Source organism: Neofelis nebulosa, chromosome 2 (assembly GCF_028018385.1).
Source record: "Neofelis nebulosa isolate mNeoNeb1 chromosome 2, mNeoNeb1.pri, whole genome shotgun sequence".
Classification (NCBI taxonomy): domain Eukaryota; kingdom Metazoa; phylum Chordata; class Mammalia; order Carnivora; family Felidae; genus Neofelis; species Neofelis nebulosa.
In genome coordinates this window covers 14,535,306-14,551,860 of record NC_080783.1, presented here as the reverse complement: position 1 = coordinate 14,551,860, position 16,555 = coordinate 14,535,306, and the positions used below count along the sequence as shown (strand labels likewise).

The following is a 16,555-nucleotide window of genomic DNA, read 5'->3' as shown; positions in this document are numbered from 1 at the left end:
CCTAGTGATATCTGTCTTAAGCTGCTATTATAATGAGCTTCCCTTGTCTTGGGGGTGCCTGGGTGGCCTGGTCAGTTAAGCGACCGACTCTTGATTTCAGCTCAGGTCGTGATCTCATGATTTGGCTCATGGGACGGAACCCCACATTGGGCTCTATGCTGACAGTGCAGAACCTGCCTGGGATTCTCTCCTCCGCCCCTCCCCTCTCTTAAAATAAACAAACTTTTTTGGGGCGCCTGGGTGGCGCAGTCGGTTAAGCGTCCGACTTCAGCCAGGTCACGATCTCGCGGTCCGTGGGTTCGAGCCCCGCGTCAGGCTCTGGGCTGATGGCTCGGAGCCTGGAGCCTGTTTCCGATTCTGTGTCTCCCTCTCTCTCTGCCCCTCCCCCGTTCATGCTCTGTCTCTCTCTGTCCCAAAAATAAATAAAAAACGTTGAAAAAATAAATAAATAAAAATAAACAAACTTTTTTTTAAAAATGAACTTTCCTTCTTGAAACATACATGAAAGTGATTGGAGGAAGAGAGTTTGGGGGCAGACATACAGGGTAGTGGAGGGAAGGAACAGCAGATGGTATTTTAATGTTTATTTATTTTTGAGAAAGAGAGAGTCAGAGTATGAATGGGGCAGGAGCAGAGAGACAAGGGGACACAGAGTCCAAAGCAGGCTCCAGGCTGTAAGCTGTCAGCACAAGAGCCCAACACGGGGCTCGAACTCACAAACCGAGAGATCATGCCCTGAGCCGGTCAGATGCTTAACCGACTGAGCCACCCAGGCACCCCAGTATTTTAAAGGAACTAACCCACTCGGAGCTAAAACACACACACGCACGCACACACACACACATGCATCCTAAATACACCTGCAATTTCTGTACCATTGTACTTTGGCTGCTTAGAAGGCAACTAACTCATCCCCAAAACCAAGCAGGGAAGTGAGGCTGCTTCAAACTACTTCTGATGAACTTCCCCAAATGCTTGAGGAGGGTATTAACACTTTTTTAACTCTAAAACTAAAAAAAAAAAAAAAAAAGTTTGTCCATTTTGCTCTCTAGAAAATCCACTCATTCCCAGATGATACTGGATGAATCCTGTCCCACTGGGGCTGATGGACGAGCAAAGTTGGAGAAGGTGGAGTCGATGAGAAACCAGGCTCTCCTCCAGGACTTGCATTTCCCTCAAACTGCCTGTCTCTACGGCCTGCTTATGAACCCTTCCCACTCACATGCATATCTACAATACGTGCTCTTCTGAAAAGCTGCAGGCAGGATCGTCCTGCCCTTCTGGTCTCAGCCCAGTGCCCATCTCTCCCGAGAGCTCATACCGTGTCCTGTTCCTGCGGCAATTATATAATCTGAACAATATACTTCAGTGCTTAATCATCCACTCCTGCGCATGTGAGAAATTTCTTCCCCACAACACACATATCTTGCAATCAAGAAACAGATCTACACTTGTGGGTTTTTCTTTTCTTTTTTTGTATTTATTTTTTTAATGTTTACTTACTTTTGAGAGAGAGAGAGGCAGAGAGACAGAGCACAAGCGAGGCGGGGGGAAGGGGAGGGGCAGAGAGAGAGGGAGACACAGAATCCGAAGAGGCTCCAGGCTCTGAGCTGTCAGCACAGAGCCCGATGCGGGGCTCAAACTTGTGAACTGTGAGATCATGACCTGAGCCAAAGTCAGACACTCAACCAACTGAGCCACCAAGGAGCCCCTGGGTTTTCTTTTCTAATAACCTCCAGTTAAAAGAGCTCAAGGATTCACAAGTGAGGAGAAAAAAAAAAAAAAAAAGCCTGAGAAGTGATTCACATATGATTTCTCCATTCATTACTTCCTCTGGGCAGAGTAATCAATTTAGAACATACCAACAATACCTGTTAATTGCTTCATTTTTGTCTTAGAGTAACTATAACTCCAATTAGATTTTCTTCTAGAGTCTTTTGAGAGGCAGACCGGCCTTTGGTTCTGTTTCAAATCATTTAAGGACCAAAAAGATAACTGGAAATAGTGGGTAGAAATTCCAGGCAACATTCAGTATGACTTTGAAGTCCAACGAAACATGAATAACTTGGGACCCTATTCGTATTTCATAGTGATGCTCATTCAATCATTCTTAATGTGAATTTTTTTGTGATCAGGAACTTTAAGAGGCTATGCTTAATATGCTAACCTCGATGGTAATGACCACTTCAATGTTTATTAAGAACTTCCATTTTCCTCCTACTGGAGACTACTCAGAACTCAATAAAAATCTGTCCCTCGCGCCTTTATACCTTGACAACAAGGTCTACACCGGCGAACAAAATTTGTTAGGAGGTGGGCAATGGCACATCCATCATCCTCTTTCAAAGCTCAGGTTCAATCTGAGAGAAAGACCTGGCTTGCTATATAGTCAAGTCTTCCCTCTCCCGCTTATTTATTTATTTATTTATTTATTTATTTATTTATTTATTTTACCAAGACTGTTGATATAGACTAGATTATCTGAATCCTTAAAGTATAAAAGTCATGAGGCCGAATAAACTTTAAAAGGTTGGGTGCATGTGCAGTGCACTTAGAATTGAGGTTTCAGCTTCTTAGTAAAGAAACTGAAAGTACTTATTTAGGAAATAAAAGAAAAATGTCCTATACATACACTGGGTTTTGAATCACATTGGAAAAACACTGTGATACTACAAAAACCCTCACCTTCTCCCATCTCCCCGGTGTTTACAGTCTATGATATTTTGTTTCTTTATTTCATTGGTTCAGATAAGTTTCCTGGGGGGGTGGGGGGGGCGGGAATCAACTTATAACCCTTTTTAAACATTTTGTTAGGGTTTTTTCCTGTTTCTCTTTTTTTTTCAACATTTTTTTTTTTTTAATTTATTTTTGGGACAGAGAGAGACAGAGCATGAACGGGGGAGGGGCAGAGAGAGAGGGAGACACAGAATCAGAAACAGGCTCCAGGCTCCGAGCCATCAGCCCAGAGCCTGACGCGGGGCTCGAACTCACGGACCGCGAGATCGTGACCTGGCTGAAGTCGGACGCCCAACCGACTGCGCCACCCAGGCGCCCCTCCTGTTTCTCTTAAAAATAGCCTAGCTAACGTTTATGGAATGTGTTCCAGGTGCCAGACCGCATGCAAAGGGCTTGAACTGTATTATCTCATTCAATCTGCAGGTAAACCGAGGAAGTGGGCCCTGTGTGAAAGGGATAAACCACGTGGTCAAGGTCACAAGGCACACATGCAGGGCTTGGGGCTGCCGGCCTCATCATGTGCTCCTCCTGGACACATTGCACTGACATCTGACACCTGCCTCTGGAAATGAACACATGAAGGCTTTAGGGGGTGGGGGGAAGCTGGGCAAAATGCCCCGCGTGTCACTTCTACAGGGAACCAGCAGCTGAACGTTTTCACAACAGAGATGTGTCTTCCAATAACACGTTCTGTCACTTGATGAAATTCGGACATTTATCTTCAAAGAAACCTTTTTTTCAAGCCTTTTACAGCTTCACCTCCATATAACGAAAAGTTGCTGCCTTTTTTTTTTTTTTTTGTCCTTTTTCTTTTTTTTTTTTTTTAAAGGAAGGCTTGGGAAGCTGGGGATATGCAGCAGACACTGAAATCAGGGGCAGAACAAATCAGTGACAGTCGTTATCTGATGACACATTTGATGGGGCCTTCCTGACTTTTTCAGGGACGTGACTTCTTAATCTTGCTGGAATGTTCGGTTCTTTACTGAATGCAGGAAGGCCAACCTTAGGTGATCTGCCAACCCATCTCTCTACTTGAATGGTTCAGTCCTCTCTGAAGTGACTAGAAACATTATTCTACATTGTTACCAAAAGTTTTCAGAGTCACTGAAGTGAGAAAGATGGTTCACATTTTTCCCCTCAGGTTTTCTCAGTTCTCATATGAAAACAGGTACTAATAGGAGTCTCAGAAGGCTGGCCAAGAGCTCAAGTCAGAGAGAAAGCCTGTGTGTGTGTGTGTGTGTGTGTGTGTGTGTGTGTGTGTGTGTGTGATTTCAGGAAACTTCTGCCTACATCCCAATTCCAGACACATCCAACCTTAAGAAGTTCCAAAACACGCGGGGCACCTGGGTGGCTCAATCAATTAAGTGTCTGACTCTTGATCTCCGGTTCAGGTCATGATCTCACTATTCATGAGTTCAAGCCCCGCATCAGGCTCTGTGCCATTAGGCACGGAGACTGCTTAGGATTCTGTCTCCCCTCCTCTCTGCCCCTCACCTGCTTGTGCTCTCTCTCTCTCAAAATAAATAAACTTTAAGAAAAAGTTACAAAACACAGGGAAAAACCAAACAGAGTCTTGCTGGAGGACTAATGTAAATGGAGATATTTTTAAAAGTTATTTTTCATATAATTTAGAAGATAATTAACATTCAAATGGAGAGAACTGAAGTATCTAATAAAACATACAATACGAAGTGAAAATGTATCACACTGGATGCTTAGAGCCCTTCCCAGGAATAATCATTGTTTCTTTCATATCCTCCTGGAAGTCTCCAGTTTTTACACGGGCATATGGGTCTCATTTTACACAAATGGGGAACTAATGTACAGGATTTACACTGACAAACTACACCACACCTGGACTTTTAGGGCAAACCTGGAACGGGCTGGGGAAGCCTCGATGTCCTGTACCCAAGGGGATATGGGAGAAGGACATGGTTCCTGAACTCTCTGTCCAGTCACAACTGCTTCAGGAAGTGACCAAGGGCCAGCTGAGTTGGCCCGATGAATGGACCCACCTCCTCAGGCTGAGAAGGGGTGAAATTGCAGGGCCTGAAGTGGCCACCAACACCAGGACTGCCCCCAATTCCACATGGTCCCACAGGGTCCCACATTGCCCACATCAGAAACACCTGCAACTTCCATCAAGTAAAAAAATGAGAGGACGATTTATGAATGCTTTATAATATCCTCTTCTGTGTCATTGGTACAAAATATTTAGAAAGTTTCGAGAACTTTCTACCAAGAACATGGGCTCCAGGACAGCAAGGAGTTTCTGGTTTATTTAACACAAGCCCTGAGGCCTAGACCCAGGGCTGGTTTCCATGGACACAGGGTTCTTGCCTAGAGCAAGTCCTTAGTTTAGTGCTCTGCAGTCATCTTGAAATTCTCAACAGTTTTTTGAGCAAGGGACCTTACATTTTCATTTTGTATTAGGTGTGACAAATTATATAGCCAGTCCTACCTGGTGCACTGCCTGTCCTGGGGCAGGTGCCCAATTCACTTGTCAAATATATAGTGAATGAATGGAAGTTACTTTAGAACGTAAGTCAACAAACTACAGCCGATAGCCCGATTCTGGCCCGCCCCCTTTGTTTATAAATAAAGTTTTATTAAAACATAGCCACACCCATTTGCGTCTCATCCATGGCTGCTTTCACTCTATAATAGAAGAGTTAAGTGACAGTGACAGAGACTTTAGGGCCCACAAAGCCTAAAATACTTACGATCCAGCCCTTTACAGAAAAATTTTTCTGACCCCGTCTTCAAACACCATCTCAACCTTTTCGACCCAAATCACCGAGACAGCAAAAAAGGCAGGTAGCCTTGTGAGATGTAGAGTGCTAGTCTTAAGCAACTAGCCATACACAAGCTACTTCTTAGGTTTTTTTTTTTTTTAATCTTTAAAGTGTGTACGAATTCTGCAGCGTGGACTCAAACGCATTTGTGAGTTTTTTTAATGTTTATTTATTTTTGAGAGAGATAACGTACACACGCACGCGCACAAGTGGGGGAGAGGCAGAGAGAGGAGAGAATCCGAGGCAGGTCCGTGCTGTCAGCACAGAGTACGACATGGGCTGCTCCATCCCACACACGGTGAGAGGGTGACCTGACCCGAAATCAATAGTCGGACGCTTAACCAATGAGCCACCCAGGCACCCCCATTCGTGTTTTAGTGCAAAGAAGTTTTAAATCTAAAATGATCTGTGCAAGTCATGATTATCCCTTGACGTCCGCTCTCTACAAGACCAAGTACGAGGCGGCCCAGCTTGCAAACCATGGCCTTAGCTTCTCCTCTTTAATAACCCAGGGCGGCCAGAAGCCTCCTGCAGCATTTAAGTACGCAGCGAACCCCACCTCACACCCATCCTTTCTCACCAGCCCGGAAGCCCTACTAAGAGAGGATCCGACAAGGACATGAACATAGGAAATCCTGAGTGCCCTTATTCTTGTACTGCAGGTCAGTGGCCCATCGCACTGGCAGACTCCCGGACACTTGATCATTTTCCCCCGGGCGCTTTGCAGAAACTAGTCAGAGCTTTTTCAGAACTCACTTCTACCTGTCGGAAAGTTCCCAGGCTCGGGACGTGGTCGGAGCTTTTTCGAAGGCCAGCTTCCTCATAACATTCAACGGCATTTCGTTTCTAACTTAAGTGATTTGTAGCGCTTCCTTTTCACTGTTAAAAGTCACCATTTATCCTGCTATCAGCAGCCACGTAATCAGCACAGTTCCTCTGGCCCGTCAGGGTGCTGGCGAGACAGGTCAGAGCTGCCCTGGGAGGCCTGAGGGGCTTGGCTTCTGGTTTCCCTGCGCATTCTCTCACAGCACAGGATCTGGGGGCTCCAGATGGTCCAAAGGGAGTTTCTCCCAGGTAAATGGCTAGGATAGGCACGGGCAGGCCCCAGGGAAGAAGTAACCCCAGTGAAGTCTCCGATCACTGCAAGAACCTCTGGCCTGGCCATAGTAACCACAAAATATCATCAAAGGAATGGGTCATGGGGAGATCCCAAAATGCTTATCTCTGGGGGCTCTTCAAGGAGTTTTCGTCCTTTGTGTTGGGGGATGGGCTTCGCTTTATCTGTTCCGTCTTAGTCAATAATGAAATCACTCATGGGACCCAAACAGACACACATCGAAAATACCCTGTGGCAAGTACACAATCTGCTGACCATTTCCTTCCAGCTGTTTGTAAAATGTCACACAAAAATCATAAGCTGTTGACATTATTGGCCACAGAAACCAGGAATGGGAACTCAGGAATCACAATCCTGGGGTCGGGTAAACACAAGTCTCACTGGTGTTGTTGGGAGACCTGGGGGAAGGGCTGTCTGTGGTCTCGCCTCTGGGGATAACCGACCACCACGGAGGCCACGTTGCCCTCCCTCCCTTCTTCCCAACCCCCTCCCCCCGCCACTAATGGCTGCCCAGCAGCTCACGCGAGGCTTTGGAGCAGGAAAGCGCTCCTTGCTCTAATAAACTACTTCACCCTGGAACTAGAACTTAAACTGCCTAAGTAACTACGTGCTTATTACAGTTCACTTAAGCCTTGGACGATTAAATTGATATACTGGGTAGGGAGGCGGGATCATAGCAGGATCTACAGGTTCATAGTTAGATTTCTCCCTCCTCAGCCCTCTGCAACCCTCTTCATCCTTCCTGTTTCCAGGCAATACGGTGAGATTAGGACGAACACGGGGAACTCTGATGTACTTGATTTAGGAGAAGGTGCCCTCGTGCTGTTTCAAACTGACTGACGTCAACGCTGATCAAGAACTGGCTTCCCAGGGGCGCCTGGGTGGCGCAGTCGGTTGAGCGTCCGACTTCAGCCAGGTCGCGACCTCGCGGTCCGTGAGTTCGAGCCCCGCGTCGGGCTCTGGGCTGATGGCTCGGAGCCTGGAGCCTGTTTCCGATTCTGTGTCTCCCTCTCTCTCTGCCCCTCCCCCGTTCGTGCTCTGTCTCTCTCTCTGTCCCAAAAATAAATAAAAAACGTTGAAAAAAAAAAGAACTGGCTTCCCAGTTCAGCTCGGGAAAGTCTCTCTCTAAACTAAGATTTAAAATCACACCAAAGAATCTTCAACCTTTTTGTTTTTAGCGTAAGTGGATCTCACTTTAGATATAAGCAGCATCCATTATGATCATTTGCATCGCAAGAGGATGATTCTTCATATTTCAAAAATGGGTCACCCCTGGAGTTTCTTTCAATGGGTAATTCCTCTATTTTGTTTGCAACGTGGTTTTAAAAGCCTTTTTTTTATTTAATTTTTTTTCAACGTTTTTTATTTATTTTTGGGACAGAGAGAGAGACAGAGCACGAACGGGGGAGGGGCAGAGAGAGAGGGAGACACAGAATCGGAAACAGGCTCCAGGCTCCGAGCCATCAGCCCAGAGCCTGACGCGGGGCTCGAACTCACGGACCGCGAGGTCGTGACCTGGCTGAAGTCGGACGCTCAACCGACTGCGCCACCCAGGCACCCCTTAAAAGCCATTTCAACTTATCCGAAGCATATGGACTGCATAAAGCAAGGTCCGCTTGCATTTTTAGCAAAGGCGTCCCCACAGCCCTTCAAACTTCACCCTCTAAATCCTCACTGCTATCTTCTTACAGGGAAAATAAATAAATAAATAAATAAACATGGGGCGCCTGGGTGGCGCAGTCGGTTAAGCCTCCGACTTCAGCCAGGTCACGATCTCGCAGTCCGTGAGTTCGAGCCCCGCGTCAGGCTCTGGGCCGATGGCTCGGAGCCTGGAGCCTGTTTCCGATTCTGTGTCTCCCTCTCTCTCTGCCCCTCCCCCGTTCATGCTCTGTCTCTCTCTGTCCCAAAAATAAATAAAAAATGTTGAAAAAAAAAATTAAAAAAAAAAATAAATAAATAAATAAACAAATGAAAGAAAATCCTCCTTCCTCCACCAACATTGTCAACCATCCAACAGTAAAGGCTTCCCACTAAGATGTTTAAATACACTGTGCTCAGAAGCCACGGGGATCCCTGAAACACAATAACCCTCTCATTGCTTCCTTCCGAGGGCAGAGGTTTCTAAAACAAAGACAGGGTGCCGAGGTACAAAGTTGATGCAAACAAGACAATTCGGATAAAAACCCAGTCCCCAGATTCAGGAGGTATAGAATCCCTGTGCTAGAAACCTGGCCCACGGCCACAGGGATGAAGAACCATCTCCTGTGTGGAGGGAGCAAGTAGGACAGCGTAAGCACCTTTCAGTTTCCTAAGGGAAGAGTTGGCAGGAGTCAAGAACGGAGCAGGAGAAAGACAGAGGGTCACAAAGTGGCCCTCACCAAGAAGGTTCTTCCCAGCACGTGGCAGTAATAACGGAGGAGACGTTATAGTCCCCGAGCTCGGACGGGGGCAAAGATACTGCCCTAAACGCATTCGCTTACATTGACTCACAGAACCTGCCTGTGACTCCTTCACGCTCTTAAAAATAGACAGCTCCAAAGACCTTTTATTTATGTAGGTTATGTATGGTTATAGTTTTTCTTTTTGTAAAATTTAAACGTTTTCTTTTTAATTTATTTTTGAGAGCGAGAGCATGGCGGGGGGGGGGGGGCGGTGCAAAGAAAGGGAGACAGAGGATCCAGAGCGGGCTCTGTGCTGACAGCCTGATGTGGGGCTCAAACTCACGAACCTAAGATCATGACCTGAGCCCAAGTGACAGAGCCACCCAGGTGCCCCTATTTTACATTTTTTTTTTTAAATCTTCTCAATGTCTGGCTCAATAGAAGGCAGCTGGACTCTCCTAGCTGTGTCCGTATTCAATCTGTCACATAATCCCGGGACATGTTAGTCTCAAGCAAACTCCACACACGGTCATGTAGGAATGAATGTGAAAAAGGCACATATCATAGTGCTGTTATAAACTATCATGAAAAAAAAAAAAAAAAAAAAACTATCATGAAATTCCTCGGGTCTTGTGGATCTCTGAAAAGTTTCAGGGACTCCTTAGGGTGCACGTGGAGAACCCCTTCAAACAAGTTTGGAACACTTACAATCTTCGCTTTACAAATAAGCCAAGTGGCATAGAGAGGTCAAGAGACCGTCCAGGGCCACATTGCTAAAAACGGGTCAGAGCAGGTAAAATGCAAAGAGCAGAACACTCACTTTCATCAGGAATTGCCTGAGATGGTGAATAGTAGGGTTGAGCATCCCGCTGGGCCTATCCGAAGTGCTCAATCACATGAACATTTCTGGTTGGGCGAGGCCTGGTGGTAAAGCCACACATTTCTGCACACATTTCTAATTTTTTTTTTCAACATTTTTTATTTATTTTTGGGACAGAGAGAGACAGAGCATGAACGGGGGAGGGGCAGAGAGAGAGGGAGACACAGAATCGGAAACAGGCTCCAGGCTCCGAGCCATCAGCCCAGAGCCTGACGCGGGGCTCGAACTCACGGACCGCGAGATCGTGACCTGGCTGAAGTCGGACGCTTAACCGACTGCGCCACCCAGGCGCCCCATTTCTGTACACATTTCTGACTACCTGATCATACGACACCAGCAAGAAAAAAAACAAAACTCCACGGCAAGTGTTGTCCAGAGGGAGGACCCTGCCCCAGTTCATTCCCACTTCCACCCCTCCAGCAGGCAAGTGATGCTGGCGAGCTCCGCACGCTGTCACCTTGTTCCTTGGGAAACCCGAGCAAACGAACAGAGCTGCTCCATTATTTACAGCCTCCTTTTTACACCGTGCTGTATTTACAAGGAATCCTCAACAAACAACAAAAGGCATCTCCGGCCTGTGCAGCCAGGCCTCTCCCCGGGGCCAGGATCTGTGGTCTTTGCGTCCAGGGGCTTAGCATTCCACCATGTCCTTGACTATCTCCTGCCCAGCCCGCAGCGGGCCCTCAAGCCCTCAGACTGCCGGTCGCTTCTGTTCCTACTTAGATGTGGGACCTGAGCTCACCTGGGGAAGTGCGACTGGCACAGTTCAGGCCACCTCACTGTCAAAACGCTAGCCCTGGACAGAAGGCAACGGAAGAGGCGCCTGAAGCTCTTGCTTCCACCCAAGGGCAGGTCACGACCTCTCACCTGGGGCGCTGGAACTGGTCTCCTTGTTTCTACTTTTTTTGAAACCCCTCCTCGCACTCGCGTCCTTCAGGCGACTCCGCCAACAGCCACAGGCATTTTTTTTTTTTTTTTTTGCGTGTAGAAGGGATGAGATGAGACCAGTAATCTCGCTAAAAGGCTCCCAAGGCTCAACTAAGTTAGAATAAAACCCAAACTCCTTAACTTGGCTTCTAACGACCCGCCTCAACTGGACCTGGCCCCTCTCTCTCTCTTTTTGCCACAAGCAAGGATTTCTTCTCGCTCCTCTTTGCTCTCTCTCGGCTCCCACCACCTGCATGGCCCCTGCGGGATCTCCGGCATCTGAGATGTCAACTCCCGCAAAGGGCCTTCTCCGCGATCTCCTCCCGAGTGGCCTCTCCCCTCCGCCATCCGGTGGTACTGGAGACTTGGGGAGCACTCACTCGCGGCGGTTACCTTTACTTCCCCGGTCTGCCACCCGGCTCCCCATCTCGTCTGCACACCCTCCTCCCAGAAGGTAACCCCCCTGCCAGCGAAGGTCCCCCGCGTCCCCCGCGACACCCTGCACCTGGCCGCGCGCGCCTGGCACTAACCCCGCGCTCAGCGAACGAGCCAATGAATGAAGGAGCGCGCCTGTGGCCCCGAGGGGCCCGGGCCGGCGTCCCGGTGGCCCGCGCGTCCGCACCGTCGGGCGGCGGACCGGGACCCCGGGGTCCCCCCGGCGGCCGCCGCAGGTGCCTCCCGCCGGCGCGCGCCCCCGGGTCACTCACCATGGTGGCCGGGCCTCCGCCGCCCCCTCCCCGGCCGCCCAGGAGCGAGCGGCGAGCGAGGAGCGGGGGTCACCAGGGCGCGAGGCGAGCGCAGGAGCCGGAGGCTGACAGGTGAGGCGCCCGCGTCAGACCATGGCTGCTTCCCACAATGCCCTCGAACTGAAAGTTTGCAGACTCCTCCCCGCGCGGCTCCCCTCCCTCCCTCCGCCCCTCCCCTCTCCCTCCTCCCCTCCCCTCTCCCTCCTCCACTCCCTCCTCCCCTGCTTTCTCCCTCCCCTCCTTCCGTCTCTCCACTACTTCCTCCCCTCCCTCCTCCACCTCCTCTCCCTCCTCCCCACACACCCCCCCCCCCACCCCTCCCAGCCTGGCGCGCAGGCTGTGGCAGGTGCATAAGCACCTGCCCCCGCCTCTGCACCCCGGGCCACTGGGAACCCCTGAGCAGGGACCCCCGAGGGGGCTGCTTTCCTGATTCTGCCCCGGGGAATATGTTATTCCTGTATTCCAGAAATGTGCATCTGCCCCAGCACTTGCAGATACCCTTAGGGAACGTGGCAGACGCTGCTGGCTTGTCCTAAACCGAGAAGGGAGGGAGCGGCTGGCAGAGCCGGAACTAGAAGCCATCCCTTGCCACCACCCCCTCCCCCCCCCACCCATTCCCGATTTCTTCCCGTCTTTGTGTATTTTTTTAATGCTGCAATCCGAGGACATAGGTCATTTTATACAGGCCCGGTTTTAGGACGTCTCTCCTAAGATTTTGTGGCGTCGAATGTCCAGTCCCTTCCCTTCTCCGCTTGATGTTTCTTAAGCCTGGATTTTTACCTGGGGCGGTAGGAGTGTCCAGACCCCCACGTTGTAAGCAGAGTTTTTGGTGTGTGTGTATGTTCTTTTGGGAGAAGCTGTTTGTTTTATCAAATACCTGAAGAGATCCGTGCGGAAAGGTTAAAAACCTTTGCCCGGGTGCTCCTTGGAGGCCAAAATTGCTGAAAGACCTTCCTAGGATTTACTGTGTAATTTCCACGGGGTGTGGGCTGAGAAGATGGGCCAGAAGGCGTGCTCCGTCCGTCCATACACTGGTGACACATTTATCAGTGCTAACTCTGTGCGGGGTCCTACAGAAGGGGCATGGGGGGCCAGCTGAGAAGAAACAAGCTGTCTTTCTTCTGAAGCTTTTTTTTGTTATGTTTATTTATGTAAGGAATCTCTACACCAAATGTGGGGCTCGTGAACTCATGAAGCTTTTTATTTTTATTTTTATTTATTTAACTAAATTCTACACCCAATGTGGGGCTCCTACTCAACGACCTCAAGATCAAGAATCACCTGCTCTTTCGACTGAGACAGCCGGTCTTTGGAAGCTTATAGTCTCTTGTGGGACAACAGATAATAAACCGGTAAATAAATAATGATGATTCAAGATAATAATTATAAAGTAAGATCAGTGTTAAGTGGGTGAAAGGATTCTAAGGAAGGTGGGTGCAGGTGGCTGGGATGGGCTCAGGGAAGGCTATGTACCTTGAACCTAGGGGGGCAGGTGAAGGATGCCCCTGAGGCAGTGATGTAAGACCTGGAGGTGAAAAGCCGGTGCTTGGAAGGAAAAGAAGAGAGTTGTCCTTTTCGAAAGACCCCAAAGGGGACCTCTGTGGCTGGACTTAAGTGATAGGACGTCAGAGAGATGGCAGGAACCAGAAGCCCGTGGGCCTTCTCTGCTTTAGGGCATCACGTACAGGGCTTACAGCCCCCAAGACGGCAACCGCAAAGTTCTCAGAAAGCTCACCTCCATCACGCTTCACGCCTCCTGTTGGCTTCCTTCCCTGGTGTTGTGACATCTTCCAGAGGATTCTGGAAGAGGATATGTAACAATTTATGCCCCATCCCAATGGGGTGAGTGTGCCTTCTGACAGATGCTCCACAATTTACTGTGAATTCAGGAGAGCTGCTTTCAAACTTCTGATTGTCACCCCGGGGTGTGCTTTCTGCCTATCTTTGGCCTTTCGACTTCACCCGGTTCAACCGTAACCTTTGCGGGTCTGTTTCCTTTCACTGACTTCAGGGCGGCGCACAGCCCTACCCCACTTGCCTTGCTGAGCCTATGAAAAGCACCCAGCGCCCTCTGCTTTGAGGGTTTTGTTGCTAGTAGAAAGAGCTGGAGTATCAATGGTGTACATGAAAGATAAAGAAATCCCTGTGGTCCTGCCGAGAGGGTTAGGTAAAAGATTAGAGCGAGAGAAAGCTCCCTCGCAGAGTAGCCTGTGTTAGGGAACGTTTGATTAGAAAATGAGGGGAGTTTGACTTCAAAACCGTTAGCATCTTGGGGTGCCTGGGTGGCTCAGTTGGTTGAGTGTCTGCCTCTTGATTTTGGCTCAGGTCATGATCTCACAGTTCCTGAGATCAAGCCCCATGTCAGGCGCTGATGCTGCTTGGGATTGGGGGGTACTGTGCCCATTGTCCAGATGAGAGCCTGAACACAGAGGTGGTGAGACCAAAGCAGGCACAGGGGGCGAAGAAGAGGGAGAGCTAAGTCTGGTCTCATAGCACCAAGCCTCAAGCTGGTTCCCCCCGAAGCCTCATACGTGACAGTGGGACACAGCAGTGGGTGGTAAGCGATGTTTATTCAGAACGCCCACGTGTCTCAGAGGAATAACTTGCATCTTTTCAGGCTGACTTATTTATTTTGAGAAAGAGAAAGAGAGTGAGTGCGAGTGGGGGAGCGACGGAAAGAGGAGGAGAGAGAACCCGAAGCAGGCTCTGCGCTGCCATCACAGACCCTACGTGGGGCTGGAACCCATGAACCGTGAGATCACGACCTGAGCCGAAGCCGAGAGTCAGACGCTCAACCAACTGAGCCATCCAGGCGCCCCTGAGGAATAACTTGCGTTTTGGGGTCTTGCTTTTCTATCCCATCTTTGCTCCCTTTTGAACTCCACATCAGGTCTGCCAACAATGAGACTGACCCCAAGGACGACCCAGAGGCCTATAGCTCAAGACGTTCCGCTGTAGAAAGAGGCTCCCTGCTGCAATCCAGATGGGGTCTTTAGATTCGAAATTTACTGTTATAGAAAGAGACCAGCGTGCACAGTGTGCTAACGTGCTTCGGATGAGGTTGAGAGCAGGCGAACGCAATTCTGTATGTGTACGTTTATTCACAACACAATGCCCTGGCAAGAGATCGACTCGATTTATGAGTTTCACTTCTCGGATCGCTCCGGAACTACAGGGTGACAGAAGATGGAGAGAAAGCAGTAAAAGCCACCACCAACCAGGGAGGTGGGGGAGGGGGAGAAATTAGGGACATGAAAATAAAAGTAAAACCATGATAGTCCGTAAGCCAAAATACTACCTTTCCAGAAACTGGGAGGGGTCAAGCTACAAGGTTAAAAAATAAAGGAAGCAATAAAAGAGAGGCCAACTTCAAAGCCATCTTATGTAATAATTCCACTGCAGCACACAAACTTGATTGGAGCCTGGCCCTGTTGGTCCCCAGTGCCCTCCTATTAGTGTCCTAAGTAATCAACATCTCCAATAATCCCTTCTGCAGTGTACAGGAATTCACCTTGTCATGGGGAAACAGTTGGTTTAAGGCCTTATGTTCTTTGGAAAATCCCTTTTCTTGTCCAAACAGGACATTTTTTATTCCAAGAGGAAGAACCTTACCCAACGTATTTCTAAAGAATATTTTCAGGATAATTTTCAGCTAAAAATAATGTAGGTTCATTGTAGATTAGGGAAATCAAGAAAAGCGTTGTTTTAAAATCCCATTCTGGTATCAAGAAATAACTCCTATTATATCTGGTGTATTTCAGGTTTGCAATCTGTAGAGCCAGAGGAGGGGAAAGGCGTAGTTGCTAAAACAAAAAATGGAATCCTAGCATATATACTGTTTTACAGTCTGCTGTTTTGGGGTTTGTTTAGTAACATTGTTATTAAACAAATGTTAATTGAGCATTTGCTCTGTGCCAAGAACCATGCTGGCTCCCAGGCATAAAAGAGTTAAAACAGGAGACACAGTCCCTCTCAAAGCAAGTGCAGAGGGTCATAGTAAAGACAAATACTGAACAAATAATACCATAAGTAAATATACAGTTATCACAAATCCTGTGAAAGGAAAGGATAAGGTGCTATGCAAACCCGTAGTAAAAAAAATTCCTGTCGGACGTATATTGTTTGCCTCTTCTGGATCCATGCCTCTGCTTCTGTACTCCCACACACGAGCTGGTAGCCCTAGAGGTGACACATGACCTAGTCCTAGCCAATCAGAGCATTGCACTGTCACAGTGACAATGTTCAGTTTTAATATAAGCAAATACCTGGAGTCAAGTAACCCAAGCCAATGAGACTGAATGCTGGGACACTGTTTGGAATCCTCTTGGAGCAGTATATTAGCTTTTCCTACTGGGTTTGAAGGTGAATGAGGAGGCCGGACTAGCTGCAGCCATCTTGCCACCATGAAGGTTGAGCTTCTCCATGAAGGCAACGCTAAGGAAATGGGGCCTAGAGGTAGGGAGATAATCAGGTGCTGGTGACTTTTTCTGACCTGAATCAAGCCTGAAACTGACCTTGGGTTTTACAGTTATCTGAGCTAGTTTGGATTATCAGGGTTTTGGGTAATTAAGGTGATTAGGGGTATAAAGGTTTTCCTGAGGCCAGGAGGTGTAAGGTGTGACCTAAAGACCGAATGGGAGCTAAGCAGGCCTAAGCCAGGAGGGAGGTTAGGAGTGCAATTGAAGCAGATAGGATAGCATGTGGCTGGCCAAGGGGCCTGGAGCAGGTGAAGCTGGACGATATTGGAGCAAGAAAGCTTGAGTGTGGGGAGGGGCAGATCACATAGAGCCCTGGAGGTCACTTTAGGGGTTCAGAATATGAGACCAAGAAATGAGAAACCATTTAAGCCTTACAAGCAGAGAACTGTCCAGATTGCCTTTTAAAGATGTTTTGGGGGCACCTGGCTGGCTCAGTCGGTTAAGCATCTGACTCTTGATTTCGGCTGAGGTCACGATCTCATGGTCTTAAGAGGG

General features: G+C 48.4%; 1 protein-coding gene across 1 annotated transcript in view; it reads right to left on the bottom strand.

Moving 5' to 3' along the window:
- Nucleotides 1-11,708, bottom strand: part of AP1S3 (adaptor related protein complex 1 subunit sigma 3) — a 61,174-nt gene extending 49,466 nt beyond the window's left edge. The window contains exon 1 of the mRNA XM_058703284.1: nt 11,544-11,708. Coding sequence (XP_058559267.1) covers nt 11,544-11,546 — 3 coding nt within the window. The 5' untranslated portion in view covers nt 11,547-11,708. The remainder of the gene's footprint in view (nt 1-11,543) is intronic.
- Between the last annotated feature and the right edge of the window lie 4,847 nt (nt 11,709-16,555).